Source organism: Carettochelys insculpta, chromosome 11 (assembly GCF_033958435.1).
Source record: "Carettochelys insculpta isolate YL-2023 chromosome 11, ASM3395843v1, whole genome shotgun sequence".
NCBI classification, from domain to species: domain Eukaryota; kingdom Metazoa; phylum Chordata; order Testudines; family Carettochelyidae; genus Carettochelys; species Carettochelys insculpta.
Genome location: NC_134147.1, coordinates 27,067,802 through 27,092,971, shown reverse-complemented (window position 1 = coordinate 27,092,971; position 25,170 = coordinate 27,067,802). Strand labels below are relative to the sequence as shown.

Below are 25,170 nucleotides of genomic sequence, written 5' to 3'. Positions count from 1 at the left end.
ATTACCTGCAGGCCTGGCCAGGGACAACAGTAGGGGTCCCAGCCACACTCACCATGGTGGCAGGAGCCAGAGCAACTTGGCAACCTGGTCCACCCCAATGGCTTCTCCTAGCCTGCTGTGCTCTGCTTCATCACAGCAGCAGGAAGCAGAACCTGGCCCCCCACCCCCCGCCCCAGGATGCTCCTCTTCCCGGGTGCTCCTCTTCCCACTGTCACTGTGAAGCACAGTGCAGTGGGCCAGGTGGAAGGGAGGAGAGCAGGATACCGGGTCACTCCAGCTCCTGCTGCTAGAGTGAGTGTGTGTGGGGGTAGTCCCTGCTGCTGCCCCTTGACAGCGCCCCCCCCCCCCAGTAATCCCCTGGCTTATGTTTCTTGGAGGAGGAGTCTTCAAGCAAGGGGGTGGATTGGAGTGGGGCAGGATGGGCATGGAGTAGATGAAGGGTGGGGTGGAGCCAGCAGCAGGGGGTTGCCTTGAGCCCCACACCAGGGGCAGTGGGAAGGGGAGTTGCCCCAGTCCCCGCACACACCTAGGAATGGATCTATTCTGGGAAGAGGGTGGACTTTAGTGTACATATGTTACTGTTTTGACACCATGCCACCAAACATGTGTCAGATCTGATAACATAATGGCTTCCTGTGATAAGGACAAAAAGATTTTGCTTTTCTATTGCAGGGTTCACCAAAGGATTTCAAATCACTTTACAAGAGTGAGCAAAGATCATTATCCTTACTTGTGATGGGGAAACTGAGACTGACAAAGTATGGGAATTGATCATATTCATAAAGTGAATCAATGTGACAGGCTGGAACAGGGCCCTGAATCATGAGACCTTGCATGTTTAACGTACCAAACCAGAGCGCTCTACTTTTCTAACATATGGTCTTCATCCCATCTTTTGGTGTAAAGATGTTCTGAAGCAGAGTGCCACTTTTTGGACATAACATTGTATTGTGTCACAGCATGATGGTATTTGATGCAGTGTTATTCTGTTGCTCCAAAATATCATTAAGCTCTATTTCGGTACTTCTTGGTAGTCACTTGATAAGTGGTAGAATGTCTTCATGTCACCATCCTATTTGTGAGTCCATTGATGGTTGACCAGCCTGATTCTGGAGCTGTCCTGAGTCTTCCTGGCAGGGAAACCTGGGGGTGAGGATGCCAGTTTGAAGCTCAGAGGGGTTATGCCTGGGGAATGGGGAGCAGGTTTGCAGGATGTGGAGTAAATCTTGGGCATGGTAGGGATGGATTTGAGGACTGAGATGGGTAAAGCCTGGAAAAGTGAGTAACTTAACGTTCTAACTGGTACATGAGTGAACCCCCCCCCCCCCACACACACACTCCGACATCTGATGAAGCGGGTCTTTGCCCACTAAAGCTTATGCTCCGAAATATCTGTTAGTCTAATAAGGTGCCATCGGACTTCTTGTTGTTCTCTACTGTTACGTGCCTAGACGACCAGTCATCTTTAAGATGGAGGCTAAACAGCGGAGACTACAAGTCCCAGCAGGCCATGGTGCACCTGGCCTGATATCGTAAATTAAGGCGCATGGCATGCTGGGTCTCGTAGTTCTGTGGGTCCGAAAGGTATAAGGGAATAGTCAGCACAGCGCCTGTCGCCCAAGTGCATGTTCGGTGTTGAGAGGCGAGAGGGCGCAGTGCATGATGGGACTCGACCTTGTGGCCAGGGCGGGACTCGGCGGCGGTGACTGCCAGAGAATTGTAGTGCTCGGGGGCGGTGGAAGTCGGGAGCGCCTGCGCAGAGGAGCCCGGCGACTCCGTGCGTGGCAGGAAGCGGAAGGGGGCTGGCACGGCTCAAGCACTGACGTGTCTCTCCAGTGAGCAGGAGTCGCCGCTCGGCCTCTGCTCTCTCTGCGGACAGCGAGAGCGGCCGAGATGGGGAGTGAGTGTCGGCGCGCGGCCGGGGGCTGAGGCGATGGAGGGGCTCCTGAGGGGGGTGGGGGGCCCCGCTGCGTGGTCAGTGCAGAGTTCAGGTGCCTCCCTGTGCTCTGGACTGTGTCCTTGATTGGCAGAGGCCTGCTCCCCCGCGCCTCACCCTCCGACTGTGCCCTGGATTGGCAGCGCCCTGCTCCCCCCAACTCCCTGGAGTGGGCCCAGGATGAGCAGCGCCCTGCTGCTCCCCCATCCACCCAGCTGTGTGCTGGGTTTGCAGCTCCCTTTTCTCTCTCCCCCAAATTATGCTTTAGATGGGAGGTGCCCTGTTCCCCCTCGTCTGACACTCCCCCAGCTGTGCCTAGGATTGGCAGTATCTTGTTCCTCCTGTGCCCCCTTCGGTGCCTTAGATTGGTGCTCTTCTCCGGCCCCCAGTGCCCCAGCTATGTCTTAGATTGGCAGCACCCAGCTGACCCTCCCACAGATTCCCCACCCAGAGGTGCCCTAGATTGACATTGCCCTGCTGCCCACCCTTTAAAACCACTAGCTGTGCCCTGGATTGCTAATGTCTTTTTGTCCCCAACTCTGCTGAGGTCATGGGATGCCCGGCTGGCTGAGGCCTATCTGGAGGTGAGGTCTATTACTAGGTCCCCCTCCTTGCTGGAGCACTCCACTGCTGCTGCTGGCTCCAGCTCTGGCCCTACTGTCATGGAGCTGGCTGACTGTCCTGGCTTGTTAGCATCCCCAGCCTGGGGCTCTGTGGCTGAGGTGTCAAGGATGGTGGCTGAGGAGGTGGTGTCCCGTGGATCCAGCAGGCTCTGGAACTCCTTGTAAAATGGACATGAGACAGGGACAGACCCTGACCAGCTGACCGAGTCCTGAGCCTGGGTGTACACCTGCCACAACTACTTGATCTTGCTGCACACTTAGGAGTGCAGGAAGGGTGGCCATGGTAGTCAGGCCCTTGGCCAGCAGGGCAAAAGCGGCTGTGTTCCACTGCTTCACACCCATTTCACACAGGACCACCGCCTCCTGTCATAGGCCCAACAGGTCCTGGAGCTCATGTTCCATCCAGAAAGGGGCTCGCTTTTTCCCCTGCAGGGTGGACCCCTGCAAGCCCCGAGCACGCTCAGAGGGGCGGGTGCTGGCCATGCGTTGAAAGCACTGCCAGGGGTTGTGCTGGGGCATGCAGGGGCAGCACGTATAAAGGCTGCTACCTGCACACTTTCCTGCAACAGGGTTTCTGGGTCCATGCAACTTGAGGGCTGCTGGATGCACAGACCATAGAATCCTACAGCGCTGGACAGCACGTGTCTGCGTCCCAGCTGATTGGCACCATGGCAGACCCTGCTCTTTTGAAAGAGCAGGTTGCAGGGTGTCTCCACATATTTTCTTTCAAAAGAGGCTTTCGAAAGGGTGGGCTTTTCTTATTGAAGGTTGGAAGAGCTCTTTTGAAAGCTGGGGCACATTCCTTCGATTTCATGTTCGAAAGAGTGCACAGCATGTGTAGATATGCCACGCTGTCTTTCGAAAGAGGGCCTGGGATTTCGAAAATAATGGCTAGTGTAGACTTGGCTGAAGAGTGTATCTCAGGAAAACAAGTAAGTTAGTGAAACTAACATTCTCTTATCCTTCTCAGGCAAGAGTTACAAGACATTGAGATCACTAATGTATATAAAGTTTGCCGTTTCTTATAACACCTTTTTTTAAAGGAACAACAGCCTTGTTAGGTGCAGTTCACCATTGGTACCTAGAACAGATAAGGATGAGGTGACTACCTGGCTTTTTGCAAATTTAGAAACTCTCCCTTTCTTTCAGATGTCAGTAGCTAATCATTAGGTTTCCCATAAGTTCAATATCTGTATGTTCACTTTACCTTTTAACTTATTTGCTTTACAGTTAAATTTCTTGAAGTAATCAAGCCCTTCTGTGTTATCTTGCCTGAAATTCAAAAGCCAGAAAGGAAGGTATGTTGTTGAGACATCCTTAGGACTCTATATGTAAAAGTTAAGATTTCTTAGCCTAAAGTGTGGTCTACTCTCAATATTTGTAATAGTGTAACTGTCAGCAAAGCAGTTATTTTTACCTGAAATAGTTACACTTTTACAGCCCTAATGTGAACACAGTTCTATCCAGTATAAGTCATCTTTATACTGGCTTAATTATATCCATGGTAGATGATGTACTGCTTTAATAATATCAGTGCAGTAAAAGCAGTACAAGTTTTGTTTGTAAGCAAGGCCTGAGGTATATTGTATGTGAGAGAATTAATTTGAGTAGCTAAAATTACATCTTAATTCAAAAAATTCCTTTTTTCCCCCCTCCCTCTCAAAATATCTTATTTGAACAAATAATCTTAGATTGGAATTTATATGCTGAGATGTATTTGTTTTTGGTTTTTGTGGGTTTTTTTATTTTTTTATTTTGTTGGTAAGGCATCAAATTAAGACTAAATTTCTGTTGATCACGACTGGAATTACCTTATATTGCTTTGCTTTGCTTTGCTTTGCTTTTTGTTTGTTTGGGTTAAAGTTTCAGTAAAGATTGACCATCTTTTTTTCACGACTTCATGTAATGTGGGTGGGATGAAAAAGGATTTGACAATTAGCTTCTGTTTTAGTATTTTACTAAGTATGAGTTGCATTATAAAATTTGCTTGACTTGTGTAATAGACTAGCTGTTGTGTGACAATATATTCAGTTTAACTCCTGCCTTTTCTCTTTTTCTTCAGATTCAATTTAAGGAAAAAGTACTATGGACCGCTATTACACTTTTTATCTTCTTAGTATGCTGCCAGGTATGTTGACAACATTCTTTCATCTTCCTTTCAAATAAAAAGGGGAAACAAAGTCAGTGCTTTAATTTAACCCAATTTAACTTTCAAATTCAGATTCCACTCTTCGGCATCATGTCATCAGATTCGGCAGATCCTTTTTACTGGATGAGAGTGATTCTGGCTTCAAATAGAGGTAAGATTCTGTTCTCAGTTTGCCAGTGCGGGGTTTTATACTTCCAATTGCGTGTAATTTGACTTGCTTGAACATTTGGGATTGTTTTATTCTTAATTAATATATTTTTCCTCTTGACATAAACATCTGGATTAGAGCAATAAACACAGCATAAATAGAAAAAATGTGAAATGTGGGGATAAGCATTGGCACAAATGTATTAAAAACTAAATATGAATTGCATGATCAGTTGCATATATCCAACTGAGGGACAGAGCCTTTGGAAAGAAAGTGGGAACAAGACAATTCATACCTACCTATATAATAAAAGTCATGAAACTTCTGTAGTGCCTTCTATGTGTTGTGATGCACAATCCCAGTTGTAAGATCACTTTGTACTCCCCACACCACCGCCGCCCATGACACTTTTGGCAACCTTTGCTGACTGGTCAATTGTTTAGTTGCTCACTGAAGGTTTTTGTGCTGATATAAATCAGATACAGTACCACTCACTTCATTTCACCATTTGATAGTACTTGAGGTATTTGTATATGTATCAGATGATGTCACCTGTTTGTAGCATAATGGGAAGTTACGAGAAGCAGAGATTAGCATGTAGCTGAGAAACGTTGTTACCATTTTTATGCCATCTTATAGCTGATGTAGATGTTCCAGAAATCAGTAACCTAAATACAGAACACTTGATACTAAGGAGTGATTCATTCCTCAAACTTCAGTTACCTTCTAAAGCTTTTCTTTTTACACTGACTCAGAGAAGGAGGTACCATGTGTCTCTTATTGTTCTGTCTGTACCATTTAGAGGTGGGAGGAATGAAAAATCAAACTTTGCACTTACGGGGTGGGGGTCTGGAACTGGTGAACTGTCAACTGTCATTCTGCTTTATCTGACAGGAACATTGATGGAGCTGGGTATTTCACCCATTGTCACTTCTGGGCTCATCATGCAGCTCTTGGCTGGTGCCAAGATAATTGAGGTTGGTGATACTCCAAAAGACAGAGCTCTCTTCAATGGGGCACAGAAATGTAAGTAGCACCTAGTATCAAGGAGGCTCATGTAGAAAAAGGCCTGACATTAACCATGGAAATTATGACCTGGAGCCTATCGAAATTCTAGGGAGATTGTCATATAGGCCTCCTGAGATGTTAGTTTCTTGATTCCAAATTTGTCAGTACTTAAGTGCTCTGATTTATTGTCTGCTGTTTCTTGGCCCATGTAAAATTATTTTGTGGGTTTCCATTCAGTTCTTAGTTGTTATGTCACGTTATGGTGTCCTTGCTGCAGTCTCAGCAGAGGGGCCAAGTGTTTAATGGACGACAGAGACGCACCTAGCATCCCAACCTCTAGCTGTGATCAAGTGTTAATAAGATCTAGGCACATTTGATGTTGAGGGAAGGATGAGGCAATTTGGTGCTGCTTATGTCCCTCTTGTGGGAATCACCTTGAGACTCAAGCCCCTTAATATGGCTTTTTCCAATAGTAAAATTTCCTGTGATCTCTGTGATGTATACATTTCAACAAATTTTAGTTAAGAAGAGATAAGTTCCAAAATCTCTTTCCTGAAGAAAAATTCACCTAAATTGCTTAAGGATTATCTTAATGTTTTATTGTGTACTTTTTTTAAAATAATCCTACAAATAAAAGTATGTAACCCTGCAAATATTGCTTCATCTGTATTAGTTTTCTCTCTCATTGCTGCTGTTTAGTGTTTCTCTTGACCTTAATGTTTTCAGTGACTGATTTCATTGATCAAATATCATTGACATTTCATTTAAATGTCTATTTATTAGTTATTGTGTACTTTTTCCCCTCATTACCCTCTTACTCTGTTCTACAAATGCCATATAAACAGATGATATTTTTTAATCTTATTTTACAGTGTTTGGTATGATTATTACCATCGGTCAATCTATCGTCTATGTAATGACAGGGATGTATGGAGACCCATCTGAGATGGGTGCTGGTATCTGTTTGCTTATCACAATTCAGGTAATTTTTACATCACCCCTCAAAATCATACTACCCTTTTATCATCAAGGAGTCTAGAGGGGGCAGTTATACAGTCTCATGAGAGTCGAAAGCACATGTTTAGCAACCAAAGAGGATAGCTGTTGTTCTCCTTGTCATCCTTTAACTGAACAAAACATTTGCATCAAGTCAATACTGTTATAAAAATAGAGATGATGTCTTTAGTAAATTAGGCGATTTCTTTTTTTGCAGCTTTTTGTAGCTGGATTGATAGTTCTTCTATTGGATGAGCTTCTACAGAAAGGGTATGGTCTTGGTTCTGGCATCTCTCTCTTCATTGCTACCAACATCTGTGAGACGATTGTATGGAAGGCATTCAGCCCTACCACTGTGAACACAGGCCGAGGTAACTCACATGCTGTTCCTAGTCTATCTGTCTCATAGAGCAGGAAGGGACCTTCAGAGGTCATTGAGGTCGTTGAGTCGAGAACCCTGCCCTCTTAGCGGGACCTGTCATCATCCTTCACCTGTGGTTTTTTTTTTTTTCTTTTTCAAATTAAATCTGTTTGCGACAGATCCCTAAATGACCCCCTCGGATTGATCTCATGACCCTGAGTTTAGCAGGCTAGTGCTCAAATCACTGAGCTATCCCTCTCTGAGTTCTCTTTGCTTGTGTTAGGATTTAAGTATTCTGCAACATAAAAGATGACAAGATTATCTGAGTAGTTTCTTGTTTGCTCTTCCATGTTCTAAAGCACCACTCAGACATAGTAATTTCTACAGTAAACTCTCGGAGCACAGAGAATTTCAGGAACAGAAAAGTTGTGTATCTGTGCACAAAATAAACCGTTTAGGAAATTAAGTTAAATATGTCTGTGAGAATCTTGGCTAATGAACCTATTCTCCATGATTTTTCCCAATTCTTTTTTGAATCCAGTTACACTTTTGGTCTTCACAACGTCTCTTGCAGCAAGTTCCTCAGGAACATGCATCATGTGAAGCAGTACTTCCTTACATTTACTTTGAGTTACCACCTTCTGATTTCATTAGGACTTCCCTGATTTTTATTATGTGAGGGGGCAAATAACATTTACTTTCTCCACACCATTCATGATTTTATAGACCTCTATCATATCCCTCCTCAGTCTTGTCCCTTCCAAGCTGAACAGTCCCCATCTTTTTAGTTGCTCCTCCTATAGAAGCTGTTTCATACCACAGTTACTTGCATTGCCCATCTGTATACTTATTCCATTTCTAATTTGTCTTTTTTGAGATGGGGCAATCAAAACTGTAGCAGTATTTAAGGTGTGGACATACTATAAATATATGTAGTGTCATTATCAGTTACTTTTCCACATCTTTGGAATTGGTTGCTGGGAGTCTTATGAGTCTGTTATTTCAAAATGTTTCTTCTGTTCAATGGACATTGGTTTTGTCCCACAGAATTTGTAGTTATGATCAAATCCAGGCTTCTGCCTATTAAGAACCATGGGTCCATAAATTCTGAACACTGTTTTCCTATGAGATTTTTTTTTGCCCCCAAGCGGGACAGAAGAGTCAGAATTGTTTGCTTTGTGATAGTGTGTTCTCAAAGCACACAACTTCAAAGTAGGAAAACAAAACAGTGCATTTCTTTGAAACATAACTGTCATTAAAAAGTCATTACAATTCTGTTTTCCTTTTAATCCTATGCTACTGTGCTTAGCTCTGTATCTGTTTCTGATAAGTGCTTTGGAAAACGTAGATTTCTAACAAGAAATTTGTCAGATGCAGATTGCTAGAAATTTTTGGATAGTTCAGTGTTACGTGATGCTCTGAATTCTGTGGGTATAAATTGTACTGTTACAACTTCTTCTATAGACCTTCTCCTGTGGGGACTGCAGAGAAAGTCAACCTAAGGTACATTGACTCCATCTACACTAGTTTCATAGATGGAGTTGTGCATTTTAGATCAACTTTCTCCCCTAGTGTAGACCTGCCCATGGGATGGGATGCCCCTGCGGCATTGGCAGATGTACCTTAACACTATGAAGACAATTGCACTTCTCTTATCTTAACATGCTTTTTGTAGAAGAAATACCCTTTAGTGTGGGCTTTTCAAAAGTGCTCAGCATTGGCCTAACTGATCCTTTAGAAATCAATGGCAAAATTCTTCAGTGACTTTATTGGGAGCATAGTTAGACCAACAGTAAGCACTTCAGACAATCCCATCCTAAAAATACATATTTCATAAGTAACGTTGCCAGTAAAGTGTGTGCTTGTGCTGCTACTCAGGAGAGATTCATATGTCACCCAGCTGATTAGCAGATCACCCACAGGTAGGCTTTTTGTTTCTCCTGGGGGTGCACATTCACACATGCCTCAGTGCACACTAAAAATGTAGTCCTCACATGGATGGAAAAAATCCACACGTGGGTGAAAATTATTAGAGGGAACATTGTTCAGAAGTCTAATTAATCTTAGTTCAGCTATTCAGAAGCGTGAATTCACCATCCTTCCCCCTCTCCCTTTCTTGCTTAAGGGATGGAGTTCGAAGGAGCAATCATTGCTCTGTTCCATCTGCTGGCTACTCGTACGGACAAAGTCAGAGCTCTCCGAGAGGCTTTTTATCGCCAGAACCTCCCTAACCTCATGAACCTGATTGCCACCATTTTTGTCTTTGCTGTTGTCATTTACTTCCAGGTCAGTCAGAATCTAGAATAATATTTCAAACAGCTGCTGGAAATAGTAAAGTCATCTATACTCTGGTATAAATGCAACCTGATGAATGTTGAGTACCAATCCTGACAACGTTCCATGGAAAAGTTGACAGTTGTGAAGATAGATAGGAATTTAGGAAGTTCAAAATGTTTGGCTCTTTCCTGGCTTAAAATGAGAATGGACATATCTGAATGTTTAAAAATGGATTTTTTTTTCTGAAGCATGATGTTAAACTTGATATTTTTGGTGCATGCAGAAGACTGCTGTTGATTTGTGCGTACAACAGCCAGGGCCTCTGTACTTGATCTGAAAAGGCTTCAGCATTGTAGGCTGTGACAGTCAATAGATGTTTATTAAAAGACCTTGCCAAAAATGCTGTAAAAACCTGAGTCCATTTTGTAATTTACTGCAGCAAAATAGCCCATAGATAGAAAATAAGGCTTCTGTGTGCGTAGCTTTGAAATTTCCCCTTCAGGGCTCATTGCTGAGTTCTTCGTTCTGGAATTTCAGACTCTCCTCTTAAGTATTTTGGTATTTCATAAAATCACTTCTTTAAGCTACCCTGTCCAGCAGTCTGAATTGGTCCAAGGTCATGGCAGAAGAGTTTATATGGAGAGTTGCTCTACTAGCATGTTTAACACCCCTGTTGTTCAAGGCAATATTTTTGTTGAGGCCTTGTAGCTGCTGCTGTTGTGTGGTTCCTATGCTGTCTGTGTGGTTTTACTTCAGAGTTACAGTGAGGTGTTTTCACTTGGAATTTTTCAGGGCTTCCGAGTGGACCTCCCCATCAAATCTGCCCGCTACCGTGGCCAGTACAACACTTATCCTATCAAGCTCTTCTATACTTCCAATATTCCCATCATTCTTCAGTCTGCCTTGGTATCCAATTTGTATGTGATCTCCCAGATGCTGTCGGCTCGCTTCAGTGGCAACTTGCTGGTTAGCCTGCTGGGCACCTGGTCTGTAAGTATCCACCTATTTTCTATAGCTTATTGTGCGGCGTGCCAGGGCCCAACTAGAACACCTGGATCTCTGTCAACATAGTGACATTTTTTCCCTGGCAAAATTATACACATTGAGATTAAAAGCCCAAGATATGATGATTTTCCTTCATGTTGACTATGGAGTATGTGGTCTGTACATTTAACATGTGTCTTCAATATGTGTTCCCATATTTAGTTTAGAAGCTGCTCATAATCTGGAACTTGAATTCACATGTGCGCACACGAGGACTACCTGTTAAGAGAAGGCTGGGCAAAATACAGCCTGGAGGATGGCTCCAGGACATGGGAGCCTCAGCTAGCTCGCTGTCTGCATGTCCCTGCTCTGTGCTTAGAAAAGCCAGCTGCAGGGCTCTGTGAACCCTGCATGTGTTTGTGTGAGGCAGGGAGAGGAGGAGAGGTTTCTCACACTGCCCCAGCAAAATTTAGTGGCTCCCATTGGCTGGTTTCCAGCCAGTAGGAGCTGTCTGTTTGCAGGATAGGCAGCATGTGAAGTATTCCTCACTCCTCCCCCAGGCTCTCAGTTTTCAGTTCAGAGCAGCACACATAGCCCTTGCCCACACACATACTCCGAGCAGCTGCATGAAAGGCAGGGATCCTGGCTCAGGAACCTGCTGGACTGTTAGCTGGGAGCTGCCCAGGTAAATCCCTCCCATTCAGAGCCTGCCTCTGGCACCCCATCCCTCCCTCTGCTCCCCCTCCTGCACTACTACTCCATGTAACGCAAACCATCTGTATCCATATCTCTTCCCAGACCCTGTACCACCTTCTAACCCCCTTCGCCAGGTCAGAATTCTCTCCTGCACCCACACTCCCTTCTAGATCCTGCATCCCAGTCCCCTGCTCCCAGATCACAACACCCTCCACACAAACTCCATTCCAGACCTTGCACTTCCTCCATTAATATCATGGAAGAGTGCAGTCCTTGATCACTTACCAGTTTGTGGAGTGGCCCCCATCAAAAATTATTGTCTGCTCCTGTATTGAGGGATGATGCATTTAACTACAGTTGGTCTAACTGCTAACCAATAGTGACGCAAAACTGGCTGTTACAAACTTATTTCTTTCTTTTCAGGATACTTCATCAGGAGGCCCTGCTCGCTCTTATCCTGTTGGTGGACTTTGCTATTATCTGTCACCCCCTGAGTCCTTTGGTTCGGTGTTAGAAGACCCTGTCCATGCAGTTGTTTATATTGTGTTTATGTTGGGCTCCTGTGCTTTCTTCTCCAAGACATGGATTGAAGTCTCTGGCTCCTCTGCAAAAGATGTAAGTTAGAGAAATAGGTTTACAGGATAAAACCCAGAGAATCATTGTCTAGTAATATTGTGAAATGGACTGTATTGGCTGGTGCCAGACTTCCTTCTTAGTAATACCACACTTACATGAAGTGCCTTTTTGTCTGTAGATTGCAAAGCACATAAAGTTTAGTAAGCATTTCCATCCCCATTTTACAGAGAGGGGGAAAAGAGGTTTCCAGATTCCCACTTAGTGTGCTGGTTACTGGGTCAAGGAGCCATTAGTGTAGCTAGAACCAATGTATCAGGATTGCCTTTGTTCCATGGTGTAGATCAGGACTCTTCCTCCCTTACTTCACGTGATAGCCTGGAGTGCCAGGGTTGATAGCCGAGCCCAGAGAGATCGATTTTGCCATGTCTTCACTGACGCAGTAAAATCAAACTCCAGCAGAGGAGTTGCAGCTCGTCAAACTCTCAGTAAGTGCAGACATACTCTGAGATGCTTGGCTATCTCTTGAGTGGCATAGAAAGAAACAGAACAATCAGAAAGAAAGCTTTGTCACTGTGTTTGGAGCATAGTGGTCAGATGATGGCATGACTGTATGAGGGCAATTATCTCACTAAAAACCTATATACAGTATTTTAATACTCCTGTGCCTGGAAGAAACAAGCTTTCATGGGCTCTGTATGGGGACTGAAAACTGGAAGTGCTTGTATTTCACTCTTGCTTAACTGGCAATATATCAAAAATAGTTCAGCCCAGCTGCATACCAGTAACTGACCTCTCTAAGTTTTAGTCGCTCAGATGTGTTACACTAATGAACAAAATGCTTTATTCACAAGTTGCATTGCTTGCATCTGTTGGCAATGGTAAAATGGTTGACAGTGTTTTCATTTGGGGTTGCATCTGGCTGCTGGCTGCCAAATGTGGCTGAGGCCCTACCAATTGCTCTGTACAGCTATTGGCTGGATTTTGCTTGTGTGTCACTCTTAGAATAGTGGAAAAAGTCATCTCATAGTTCATTGGAAAAAAGCTCCACTTTGGGTTCTTTCCATGTTTCTTAGAAAATGGCTAGCATTTAACCACAGAAATGCCATGCTTTTAATTCCAGATTGTTAGGTGGTTCTGTGACATTAACCTAAAAATACGAATCTAAACTTCTGTACTGAATTTCTTGTGTTAATGCAGGTGGCCAAACAACTAAAAGAGCAACAGATGGTAATGAGGGGCCATAGAGAAACCTCCATGGTCCATGAACTAAACAGGTGAGCAGCTAATATCAGTGGCTAGTTGTACTAGTTGTTGTGGAATATACTGCTGTTCATGTAAAATCGGTACCACAATTAGCATGGTCTCCAGACGATGGCCAGGGATTTTTTTTATTTTTAACAGTTTTTATTTGTGACAGTTACCTTAAGCTGCAGGGGAGCTGCTGAAACAGTATTTTAAGGTGTCTAGTTGTATGAGGTTTAGTTCCCTGTTCTTACTTTTCAAGGAGTTTGATTATTTCCTTGTAGAAAAGGCTCACCTCTTTGATTCTGACAGTTCTACCAGTTAAGTGTATCCTACAGCAGAGGCCCCAAAGTGTGGGGCATGGCACTCTGAGGGTGTTGAGTGACCTTTTCGGAGGGCGCTAGTGAAGCCTGGGCCAACCCCCCCTGCCCACACACACACAGGGGAGGGGAGGGAAGGGAAGGAGCGCCACCTAAGCCCTTCCTGCTGCCAGCTCACCTCCAGTCCCTCCCCCAGCTCTATTTACCTGACCATGTCCCCGGCCTCGGGGTGGCTCCATTTCCTGCCTCGGGCTGAGGCTGGGGGCCAGGCTGGAGGAGGAGCCCCCACCAGAGCCCAGTTGCAGCTCCATTCCTGCCCCTGGTCATAGCCCCGGCTTTGCCCTCCCTTTTCCCTGGCCATACCTCTGGCTGCAGGCTGGGAGGGGAGGGAGAAGGGCATAACCCTCCAATTTCAGGACCACTGTCCTACAGGAGTACTAATCCCTCAAGAAAAAGATAGCATGATGTTTAACTGTGCTTTTCCTTGTACCATTTTATTTTACAGGTACATTCCCACAGCTGCTGCATTTGGTGGTCTCTGCATTGGTGCTCTGTCTGTCCTGGCAGACTTCCTTGGAGCAATTGGGTCTGGAACTGGAATCTTGCTAGCTGTCACTATCATTTATCAGTACTTCGAAATTTTTGTAAAGGAACAGAGTGAAGTTGGGAGCATGGGAGCTCTTCTTTTCTAAACCCAGCTTCTCATGGACCTAGGAAAGAGGGAGGCGTATTCTTGAATTACCCAGTCAGGTGAAAAGAAATAAAACAAACTTGGGCACGTGATGCTATAGGAACATGACTTATAATAATGTTTCCAAAGTGCATTTCTTTTGTTCACTTTTTAGCATATTGTTTGTGTTTTATAAATTCTTTGAAAATGTACAAAAACACTTTTAAAGAAAATTGTTTATTTTTAATTACTTATTAGGAAAACCAGCTTCCTGAATTGGATTAAGTTTGAAGGCTCTTTAATTTTTTATCCCCTTGCAAGAATGAAGATCTGAAGTCTCTATAGGCTTCAATAGATAGACCTGGGGCGGGAGGGTTATGTATTGGAAGGGATTTTTTTTCCATATATTTTGTGTTTGTAGCTCCTTTGCGGTAGATGTGGTGAGAAAAATCTCTCCCTCTGATGCTGGAGTTCATTCATTATGGTTGTAAGCACAAACGGTGTTTAATATTATCAGTTTTGTATGTTTTTTTCCAATATGGCATATTTGGTGAGGCATATTTCATGTATTTTTACAAAGGTGTGTCTATTTCCAAATGTCTTGTAAACTAAGCTAGGTCTTGTGAAATGCTGAGTATTGGCTTCACACTGTTGCCTAGTGTCCGTAGAAGTTAGAAATACTTTCCCATCTGTAAGCCGAAAACTCAGGTCGGTCTAGGTTTCTCCGTGGGGAAGCAATTATTGTGCTTAAGAGTTGTAACCTTATTATTTGGTAAAATGGGGAACCCTTTTTAAGTGTTCTAGGTACCATTGACCACAGTCATTTCTAACACTGGCACTGAAACTTCAGGTCATAACTTGTGAGAGGCAAATGTTTTGTCTTTAGATAAACTCAGATTTCTCTCATTAAAAATAAGTAACTGTCTAGTAGCAATGAGGAAATCATCATTAGGCTGCTGGTTTCCAGTGAACTGTGTGAGATTCATTGCTACAGAATGCCATAAATTTAATTTGCATATCTGTCCCAACGTACCTACTTTATGGTCCTGATAACTTCGTCACTGCCCATGTAGAAAGCGTCCTTTTGCCATCTCCAAAGTATGCTTAAAATGTACCTTGCAGACTTGAATAATATGTAGTGAAAACACTTGTCTGGACACCTACAGCTTCTGTGTTTTATTTTCCTGAGGACCACTCCAATCTTAATGGAGAAGTCACCTGAAGTTTTAGAGGAAACTGAAAAAAATCCTCCACTTCTAATTTTAATTTAGATTGTTCTTGGGCACCTTAAATGTTGATAAGTTCAAATTTTTTGTATGTAAAGACATCCTGCAAGATCCTTCTTCAGACAGTATTGACCAACCTGTAAACCAGAATGGGAAGTGGTGGGGTCATAGTGGGGGTTTTTTTTTTTTTGTATTGCACCAAAATGATTGTATTTTCCATTTTTCTGAAAATGTAAAAGACGTTTTCTCTTCTAGTGAGTGACAGAATCTTTTCTTTACATATTCCTGAGAAAAGTAGACAGGGCCCAGAAGTTCTTGCTGTATTTGCCACCAAACTATACCAAATGTGTGAGAATTCTGCAGGCTCTGCGTACTATGTACCTATCAATAGAAACATAAATGCTTAAAATGGGACAAGGACCTAAATTGGAAAAAAAGGCAAAAGTGTTGGAATAAAGTAGCCATGAATAAAGAAAATATTATAAAAGTCCACTTATTAATGTCACACTACATTAATTGTTCTTTTTTTATCCAGTAGTCTGTCTTGAAATAGCAGCAGGTGACAGAGTTTTTGATTCAAAAAGCTGACCGTTCGGAAGTGACTTTTGAGGGAAGGTGAAAGGTGATATCTCTTAGAAAGACAAGTCAAGGACCTCACTTCTGGGCGTACAGTTCTGGCTGGGCTGGAACTGTGCTTGTGTTTTCAGTTAGAAATTTTCTTTGAACTGGATGCAGTTTAGACAGACAGTTTTTGAGTTTCTGATGAACAGCACTTGTTTGCATCTGTATGTTGTTGCTTAGCAGTGGAACTTTGTACATCATAAGCAGATGTTTTGAAGGCAGAATTAGATCATAAAATGGACGTTTAGAGTGAAAATGAAGAGCTGTTGCCTAAACAGTTTGATTTATTATTAAATAAAGCACATCTTTGGAACGAACAGTGATTTGTAATGAGTTAAATACACTACTGTCGCAAGTGCACTCCTAAAAGATGCTGAAAGTGAGTGTTCAGATGGGTGCATACTAAAGAGTGTACAAAGGAAGCGTCTGCCCCAGCGAATCTATTATCTAGATATAAAACAGGATTCAGCAGATGTCTAAAACAAGCAAATAAGCATCATGCAAGGGATGATGTGACAGAGCAAACAGTTCGGTGGGAGTTGAAGTATTGCCTGATATCTGTGTTGCTAAATTTGTTTCTACCAAATTTCTTTGTAGCATGATGCTATTGTATTAAATACAACAATTTAAAGAATTAGGGTGTGTCTCGTGCTAGACTGTTTTCTGCCCTTTCCGCTAAGGTTGCAGGCTTCTGATCTGATGGGAAAAGTAAAGGTTAATTAGCCTTTTAGGAGGCATTCTTTCTTTCCCCTTAAAATGCTCTGTTCCTTGCTCTTCTGAAGTTTCACCTGGCTGTCATTTGTAATGCCATTGTAGAACAGCGATCCTCAAAGCAGTGTGTGCAGCAGAAAGGGGCTATGTGCTGCTATTTGGTGCAATTTAACAGCTAAGAAAACAGCCCTGTGAAAAAATGCATATACTTTTTAATGTAAGCAGCAGTTGTAACTGTCCAGAAAAATTGTGTGGTCACAAATGAGACAAAGTGGTTCCCACAACTATAGATAGGAAGGGAGGCGTCCATAGGGTAATCCCCATTAAAATCTTATCTATACCAAGGAAAATCTTAAGCACTCTTGTTGTAGGCAGTATTCAAAATGGACTGTGTAGAGGAATGGCCAATCCCTGATACAACTGTAGCTAGCCCCGTAGAGCAGTATTTCTTAAACTATGTTCCGCAGAACACTGGTGTCCTGTGAACAATTTGCAAGTGTGTAACGCCTTTTTGATATCCTACACTGATGGTATTTATTTTCTGTTGTTACAACTGGATTCATTGCTGATACCTGATTAAATTACTCTGTTTTGTTTTTGCTGTATATGTTGCTGCTGTTTGTGGTTTTGAGTTTTTTTGTTTGTTGTTTTATTTTACAATATATTTTTAAGAACATTTTCATAGGTGTTCCACATTAAAAGATATTATTGTTTGGTGTTCCATGATCTCAAAATGTTTAAGAAATACTGCTCGGGGATTTATTTACAGTGGCAGAACATTTTGCATCTCAGCTTTTGAACATCTGTACGAAGATGGGAAGTAGTATGTTCTTGTCTCCAAGGTGTAAAATGAGATTATAGCTTGTGCAATAGGCTAGTTCATCAGGGCAAGCTGCCATCAATAAATGTGGAATCTTGACTGTATCCTCTGCTTTTGCCACTCGATTTCCCTTTCAATCAGTGTGGGTAAGCAGTGACACGTTTCAGGTGGCCCTCAGTTCCCTTCAGCCTCACAAAGATGCAGGCAGCTTTTTGTGCACTGATGTTTGCTTATTGACAGGATATGACAATTGACAGGTGCTCAGTCAGCTTTGTGGGCATCTAGAATTCGAAAACAGTTTCCTGCTACATCTGTACTTATGCTGACTGAAGTTTGTGTGCTTTGGAAGGGCACTGTAGCCCCATGGATGTATTCACTGAGGGAGGAGGGGGCCTTTACAAAGACTTGGCAGTGTGTACAAGAATATGGAGGAAAGCTGATGAAATTTTGAAACTCTATTTCATATACAGTAAACCCCCAATTTAACAAGCTGATGGGGGGCTGGTGTGTCCATTTAATGGTGAAGGTCCATTATATCGAAATGGATATACTGAATGATGATGCACTAACCTTCACAGCCCATCACTCACTTCTGTCTTCTGCCCCCGCTTCTTCCCTTTCCCCCTCCTGCCCCATTCTTCCTCTGACACCTCTGTCTCCCTTTTCCAATTACTGGGAGAGGATATGCGCGTTGTCCTGGCTCCTTCCACCTCCTGCAGTTTTCAGCACACTCAGCACCGTGGCTCCTTCAGCCCCAGTGGCCCCAAACGTGGTGGCTCTTCCTGCCTTGATGGCTCCAGCCACAGCATCTACCCCAGCAACCCCAGCTCTTCCAGCCCTGGCAGTTCCAGTGGTAGTGGCTCTGGTGAGTTACTGGCATTTATTTAGGGGGAGAGAGGGACTGACAGAAGGTTTCTGTTAATTCCAAAGTCCATTAAATCGGGGTCTATTAAATCCAGGGTTTATTGTATGCTTGGACCTTTACCTTTGGAGTGTCTCTGCCTTTTCCTTTGCCAGAGTTGACGTGAAATTCTAGCTTTTGCCTCCTTCCTGTCTAAAAAGGTCACAGTTTGAACTTTGGCCAGTGAGGATCAGTATCGCTGGCATCCTCCCAGCTGTTCAGGGATCTCTGCCGGTGTTCAAACAATGACTGCTTGGTGAAACTTCTTTTGTTCCATGAAAGAGGATCTTAAAAGTTTATCCAAACATCTCTGTAGGACTAGCCTGAAATTGTAACATCAGCAGCTTTCCACTATGGGGTGCTGTTCTACTGCGGTTCAAGGCACTAGTTCCTTGATGATTAAAAGGCCGTTAAACATGCATCTGTGGTGTAATTGTCATTTTGCTTTCTTTTTGTTTCAGTGCATTGCACTGATGTGTGTCATAGAGTAAAATGTAGGGAACAATATTATCGAATATATTGGCATAGCCCCTGGAATAAAAATTGAGTCCCCTCTGCAGGGAGCTGTGCAAATGCATAAAATAATAGTCCTAGTGTAGTACTTAAAATCCATTAAAGCATTTGGGCTACGCATCCTGCGTCCCAGTAGGCCGCAGCTAATAGTGCCACTTAATCTGTTGAACATGACCACACAATCTGTGGGAGACTGACACCTGGATTGGGACAATACTTATAGGTTTGAGAAGACATCATTAAATGAGATTGCAGGGAGAACAAGCAGCTTAAAAACAAAGCAAAAAATATTCTGTGTTGGGTCCTAATTAGTCAGCAAGAATTTAAGTTTCCATTTCACAGTATGAGACTAGACTGGCCTGCTGAAAACAGGCCGTGTTCTAGGGTCTAGTCTCTTGTTAGCAGTGCTAGCCAAGTTGGCAGTGCTTGGTAGAAAGGAAATACTATGGCAATTGACACCTCTTTTGGCAGGTAGTAGAGAGAGGCTAGGGACTGCATGGGAATAGAGGCTTGCTGTGCCTTGTAACCATGGAGTGGATGGTCACATTAAGAAGTGGGACAAAGGGGATCGGGGTGGGAGGGATAAGGAAGCATCATCCAAGCATCAGGCCTGTTGATCTGAATGTACTAACATTTAAAAATGAGAAGGAATCCTGTTGGGAGCAATCTACAGAAGTTTCTGCATTGCTTAAGTGGAAGATAGATGACCTCTATGGATCCTGTCCCAAACTCCCAAACCTGTATTCTTTGGACAGGCTGCAGCTGATAAGTCCTATGTATGAGTGCTTTCTGTGCTATGAGAAGATACCAGGCAAGTTTTCCTGTGTGTTTCCCTCTGGTTAAAAAGAAACCCATTTGTATAAAGCTATTCAGCTTTCTTCTGATTTGTTCAGTGTTGTCCAAGTCTTGAGCTGTCTAGGCTAGTGGGAACAGGCCCAAATTTGTAATGAACTTTTCCTCCTAAATGATGAAGCCAGTAGCGGTGTAATTATGGATCATTGCCTTAGACAACTTCCCACATTTGAGAGAAATATAAACCATTCTATTTTCATTCTGCTTCAAGCTCTTGTGCTTGTTTTTGTAATGGTTGTCTGGTTGCTTCCATGATTACTTGGACTAAATTGCTGAGGAGGCTTGTACTTCTTGTGAGGCATAGTGGAGACAGCATTTTTAGTCTACGGCAAGAGAAAAGGTTAATTTGTGACTGAGGAGGACTGTGCCAATAAGGGATGAAGGGTAAGTCATGTTCCTTTGTTAAAACCACTTCCCCACTCTCTTCTATTTAAGGAAGAGGAAGTGAAAGTAAGCAGTTTGTGTTTAGTCTGGAGACACAGAGGGTGATTGTGACGGGTCCAGCTGTTACAACCTCTCTGTGCTTAAAGGAGAAGGTCTGTCATTAGTTCAGTTGCCATAGGCTGAGTTTTCCACATATTTTACAGGAAGAGACAGGCGTGTTTTGATATCTCCCTCACTATTGGTCCTTCCCTTTGGGGGCTCATGCCATTTTACAGTAGCTTCTCCCTCAAAGGTCAGTCTACTGGGATTGCCTGACAAAGGAAGGTGATGCTCAGCATTTCGGCAGATGAAAGGTTGAACACTGTTACTGTGGTTTTAGGGGGTTTACTACAGAACTGGGGCTTTTCTTTCATCTAATTCCATGTAAATCGGTCAAAACTCCCTGGAAATCAGCAACATAAAATTGTACGGGAGCTTTAGACATAGATGCAGGAAACATGTAAATAATTTTCATTTAGAACAAATCCAAAAGTAAATAACAGATGTTACCTCCAGCACTGACTGTCTCAGCCCAGTGCATGTACCTAGGCCATGTCATAAAACTGTGGCTCAACTTCTGATGGCCTTACGTGAATAATCGCAAAGAGTTTAATTGGGCCACGTCCCAGGAGCAGAGTAAATGGGAGTTGCTCTGTGTCCACAGTTAAGCAAGAAACTGGCTTTCTGTCCTTGGTAACTTGGGAGTAGAGTGGACTATAGCAGGAACAACAGGTCTGGGAAGTAGAAGACCTGGTTTCCAATCCAACTTCGATAGCAATTCATTGAGTCACCTGAGGTAAGTTATTGTACCTCTTGTTCTCCAATTTGTAACATGGGGACAGTGATCCTTACAGAGTGGAAGGGAGGGAGGAGCCTGAGAGATTTAATCAGTTAAGGTGAAATCCTGGTCCTATTAAATTCATTGGAGTCTTGTCATCAACTTCAGTAGGGCCAGGATTTCACTCTTTGTGGGTGAAGCTCTGAGTTACTTAATAGCAAGACACTAAACAAAGGAAAAGTTGGGGACAAAGGATGTTTTTTAATAATTGAAATAAAATATTTACTTTTGCAAATGAACTTGGGTCCATATCTACTATATAAGAGTTTCTGTGAGTGTCTGTCTGTCCATCTCCCTGTTTGTTCAAGAACTCCAGAGTTGGTATACAGCTTCCTCTTGTAATCTAAAGCAAGGTATGGGATGGGCCTTGAATGTGATTGGTCTTCATAACACAGAAAGAGAGGGAGTGGCTAACAGGGACAGTTAGACTGTGTAATGACCACAGGAGGGCAATGAGGGAAGAGAGATGGGGACTGGGACAGCTATTACCCCATTAGACTGGCGGGGTGGAGGTAAGCTGCCTAGCCAGCGCAGTCTCTGCTGCAGCCATATCCAGAGAGCTGCTGCCTGGCTAGCTCCTGCACCTCCCCCCCAGTCCCGGGCACCTTGTCCTGTACTCCTCCTCATCCCCCAAACCTGAGTCCACCCCCTACCCCCACCCCACAGAGCCCTCTGCCCTTCCTGAACCCTAATTCAAGCACCCCCCACACACACCTTCTGCCCTGAGCCCACCACACTCAAATCCTGACTCCTTCACTCCCCTCAGTACTTGAGCAGTGCTGAGTAAATCTTCTAGTAAACTGTAATTTAAAATAATAATAATAATAAATAATAAAAGTAAATAAAATAATGATTTTCCTTTCTAATAAGCTCCATTCAAAAGCATTCTCTGTGGAGAAACCATTCTCCTGGAGACAAGGGAGTGCATGAGTAAACAGGACTTTTCTGTATGGATCCTGGCCCTTGATTTTGTGCTGGAGTGGGGAAGGGGTAAATACAAGGTAAATAATTAGGAAACTATTCTGCTCAATGTTGTAGATCAGGGACATCCCAAATTTTCATCTCCAGCCTTCTAGGCCCTGTGTTCCATCCGTCATCCTTCCAGCTGAGGAGATCTTGCCTGGACTCCACTGTGAATGCTGTAACTGGATGGAGTGAGATTACTGCCACCTGCAGAGAACAAACATGCACCTCCATTGTACTCTCAGCCTATGCTGGGCCCTGGAATTGGGGATCCTGCCTGAGCCAGGTGTCCCACGTGACAGTGGAGTGAGCACAAGGCCATGAGTCAGTCACTTCATTAATAAACAAAAGGTGCCTCTGAGTGGTTGGAATTGTTTAGCTAGTACTGTCATTTACATTTGTCTTGTTATGCCCCTTACAACCAAGGTATAAAGACAGAGCCGCCCTAGCTATGCCTCAGGTCCTTCTCACCACTCCTGGTAGCAGGTCAGAGCCACAGTGTCTGCTGTGTTATCCCTTAGCGAGATAGTGAGGGTCATTAGTAATTAGCTACCTTGGGGTGCAGCAATACATTTTTTAAGATTCGTATTTACAATGATCTACTTGTATCAGTGAAAGACCACACCGTGTCCCCCAGGTGCGCTACAGAGTAGATGTCCATTTAAAAATGAGTTCAAACCCCAGTGACCTCCACCTCTTGTTCGTATCATGGGAGTGCTTTGGAACCCCCAGCTTAAGTGGAAGGTCCTATTGTACTCAGAGCTGTATTTGCACAGATAGTCCCATTCCCACCCCACCCCACCCCCAGAAAGTTTACAGTCTGGATAGACAAGACACACAAAGGGTGGGAAGAGTTAAAAAAAAGGTAAAGAGACCAGGCTCGTTCAGGGACACAAAGTAGGTCAGCGTCAGAGCTGGGAATAGCATGTAGGAATTCTGACTCCTCATCCAGTCACCTATCCACTACACTACACTACCGCTCTACTTCTCTCATCTGAGCTGTTGGCACTACCTGTAAATGGAAGCTATAGGTGTGGACACTAATTTTGGCATAGATGATTCATAGTAGTGCTCAGGAGGTGCCCCATCCCCTTCCCAGGCACCTACCAAAATTTTAATTGCTAAATGGGATGTCCCCACATGCTCCCTTCCCCCCCCAAGAGCACCAAGTTGACCCTGAACTTGGGAAACTTGGGATTCCAGATCCACATCTGATCTGCCTTGCTGTTATCTCAATAACAGACCAAACCAAAACAACAGATTCAAATACCATCTTTAGAGAAAGGCAAATCTGAATTTGGCAGACGCCTACCTCTAATTTTTGGATCTATCTTTAGCTGTTACTGTAGAAGCTCTGATGATCTTACATGTTTAGAAGAGCAGTGTGCTTGTCTGAAGGAGTTTTGTGGTGGGGCTGAAGGATAGGCCAGATTAAGCACTTCATATGTTACTGGTTGCACCTCCCAAACTGGGATTCTCTGGTCTGGCAGACCGTGGGTGTTACTGGACCAGAGAGCTCTGGGCTGGGAGGAGCCCTGTGATGGGGAAATCTGGTGGCCCTGGCCAGGGGAGCCTGTAGGGGCTTGTGTCCCCAGCTGGTGGCAGCAGCCCAGCCTGGGCTGGGAGCTGGTGTCTGGCTGGTGTCAGCCCAGCAGGCCCAGAGGCAAGGGAGCCCTAGGGCTAGAGGTAAGTGGGGCTGGAGGCAGGGCAGATGGTGGTGCAAAGCAGAGTTGGCAGTGGGCTGGAGGCAGGGGACCTTCCCTTGTCTAACAAATTCCCTTGTTTGGGACCAGTCAGGTCCTGAGGGTTCAGGACAAGGGAGGTTTGTAAATGTCAATCTGAGCTAGTTATGCCTTTGCTATTGTTGGCCAATTGTCTGATCAGTCTTGCCTCCTTTTTTACCCCAACGGACTGTCCCCAGCAGCAGAGGGAGCGGTTCCTTTTAATTAGGCTTTGTCTACATATTAAAACCATAGCAGCACTTTGATGCAGCAGTGTGGTAATGGCAAAAGTATTGGGAGAGAGCGTTCTAGATAAACCATCTCCAGGAGGAGAGTAGCACAATTCACACTGCTGCTTTACAGAGCTGTAACTTGCCGTCCTTGGAGTGGGGCAGTGTGTGTGTGTGGGGGGGGGGGTTGTTTTTACACCCCTAAGTGAGAAACTTACAGTGCAGTAACTTCCCAATGTAAATAAGCCTGGAGTCCCGTAGGTGATGGGCAGAGCGCTCTCTGTGAACCATCAGCACTTTACACCGACTGAAGGAGAAGAGGAAAAAATTACCTTGTTTCCAGGAGTTTGTACCACCATGTTGCATGATGGACGCGTAGACAAAATTTCTCTGCTTAGTGGTGGACTTGGCGATGGGGATTACATCATTCAGTCATTCAACTTTTTTTAAAAAGTTACCATTGACCTGAAAATTGTTATGATGAACTCTTATGTCCCTCTAGGGACGTGTTGTTGAGCCCTGCTTGTTTCTTTAAAATAGTTTGCCTGGAGTGCGGTCACAGTATTGTGGAATTGGAAACAGGGTTCTGCAAACAGAACTGAAGGAAGAGTGAGACCTTCTTGACTCCACTGACCTCCCACACTAGAGAATGCCCTTTTATTGTAGCCATGCTGGTTCCACAATATTAGAGACACAACTTAAGTGAGGTAATGTCTCTTATTGGACCAATTTCTGTTGGTGAAAGAGACGAGCATTCAAGCTTACACTGAACTCCTTTTCAGGTCTTCACCGGAAAGCACCAGGAGCTTCATCCCCACAGTCAATGAGTTCTGGGAGAAACAGGCCCCCTGAAACTATCCTGACCTGACCTCTCTCTCTCCCACACACACTAATCAACAGAGGTAATTCTTTTGTTTCTGCTGTGTCACATGCAGGTCTGAAAAAACCTCTGGAAGCTTCTGGCGCTGTCTCCTGCATCTTTTATAAAATTGCCTCCTTGGCAAAGTATCTCCTCTTCCATCTTTTGGTGGGTTTGTTCATGCCTTGATCATGAGGCAGCCTAGGTGTGGTGGGAGTTTCTAAAAGTAAAAGAATTGAGGGTATGTGGGGAGAGGTGAGGACAAGGGGGAGTGAGAGGAGGTTAGAAGATTCTGAATGTTCCTGGAAGGAGCCCCTCTGTGTTCCGGACTGAGCAATATAAAAACAGCCCCGGGGAGGGAGTGGACACAAGGACAGGAGCCTTTTGGAATATTTACTTACCTGTCTCTCTCATTTCAGGTGCCTAAAGCCTTGACATCCAAGCTAGTACAAGATAGATGGCCAGACAGAGCAGCTCCATTCAGTAAAGCTGCTTCTACAGTTCTT

At 44.0% G+C, this 25,170-nt stretch overlaps 1 protein-coding gene across 4 annotated transcripts in view; it reads left to right on the top strand.

The window, feature by feature from the left end:
* The window catches only part of SEC61A1 (SEC61 translocon subunit alpha 1), a 94,963-nt gene extending 77,814 nt beyond the window's left edge, over positions 1 to 17,149 (top strand). For 3 of the 4 annotated variants that reach the window (XM_075005679.1, XM_075005678.1, XM_075005680.1), the window contains exons 6-16: positions 3,790 to 3,857; positions 4,622 to 4,687; positions 4,781 to 4,859; positions 5,751 to 5,882; positions 6,737 to 6,846; positions 7,078 to 7,231; positions 9,347 to 9,507; positions 10,291 to 10,488; positions 11,602 to 11,793; positions 12,952 to 13,028; positions 13,822 to 17,149. In XM_075005679.1, coding sequence (XP_074861780.1) covers positions 3,790 to 3,857; positions 4,622 to 4,687; positions 4,781 to 4,859; positions 5,751 to 5,882; positions 6,737 to 6,846; positions 7,078 to 7,231; positions 9,347 to 9,507; positions 10,291 to 10,488; positions 11,602 to 11,793; positions 12,952 to 13,028; positions 13,822 to 14,008 — 1,424 coding nt within the window. In that variant the 3' untranslated portion in view covers positions 14,009 to 17,149. Of the gene's footprint in view, positions 1 to 1,805; positions 1,901 to 3,789; positions 3,858 to 4,621; positions 4,688 to 4,780; positions 4,860 to 5,750; positions 5,883 to 6,736; positions 6,847 to 7,077; positions 7,232 to 9,346; positions 9,508 to 10,290; positions 10,489 to 11,601; positions 11,794 to 12,951; positions 13,029 to 13,821 lie in introns of those variants that run through there. The other variant, XM_075005682.1, reaches the window with a different exon arrangement.
* The last annotated feature ends 8,021 nt before the right edge of the window (positions 17,150 to 25,170 follow it).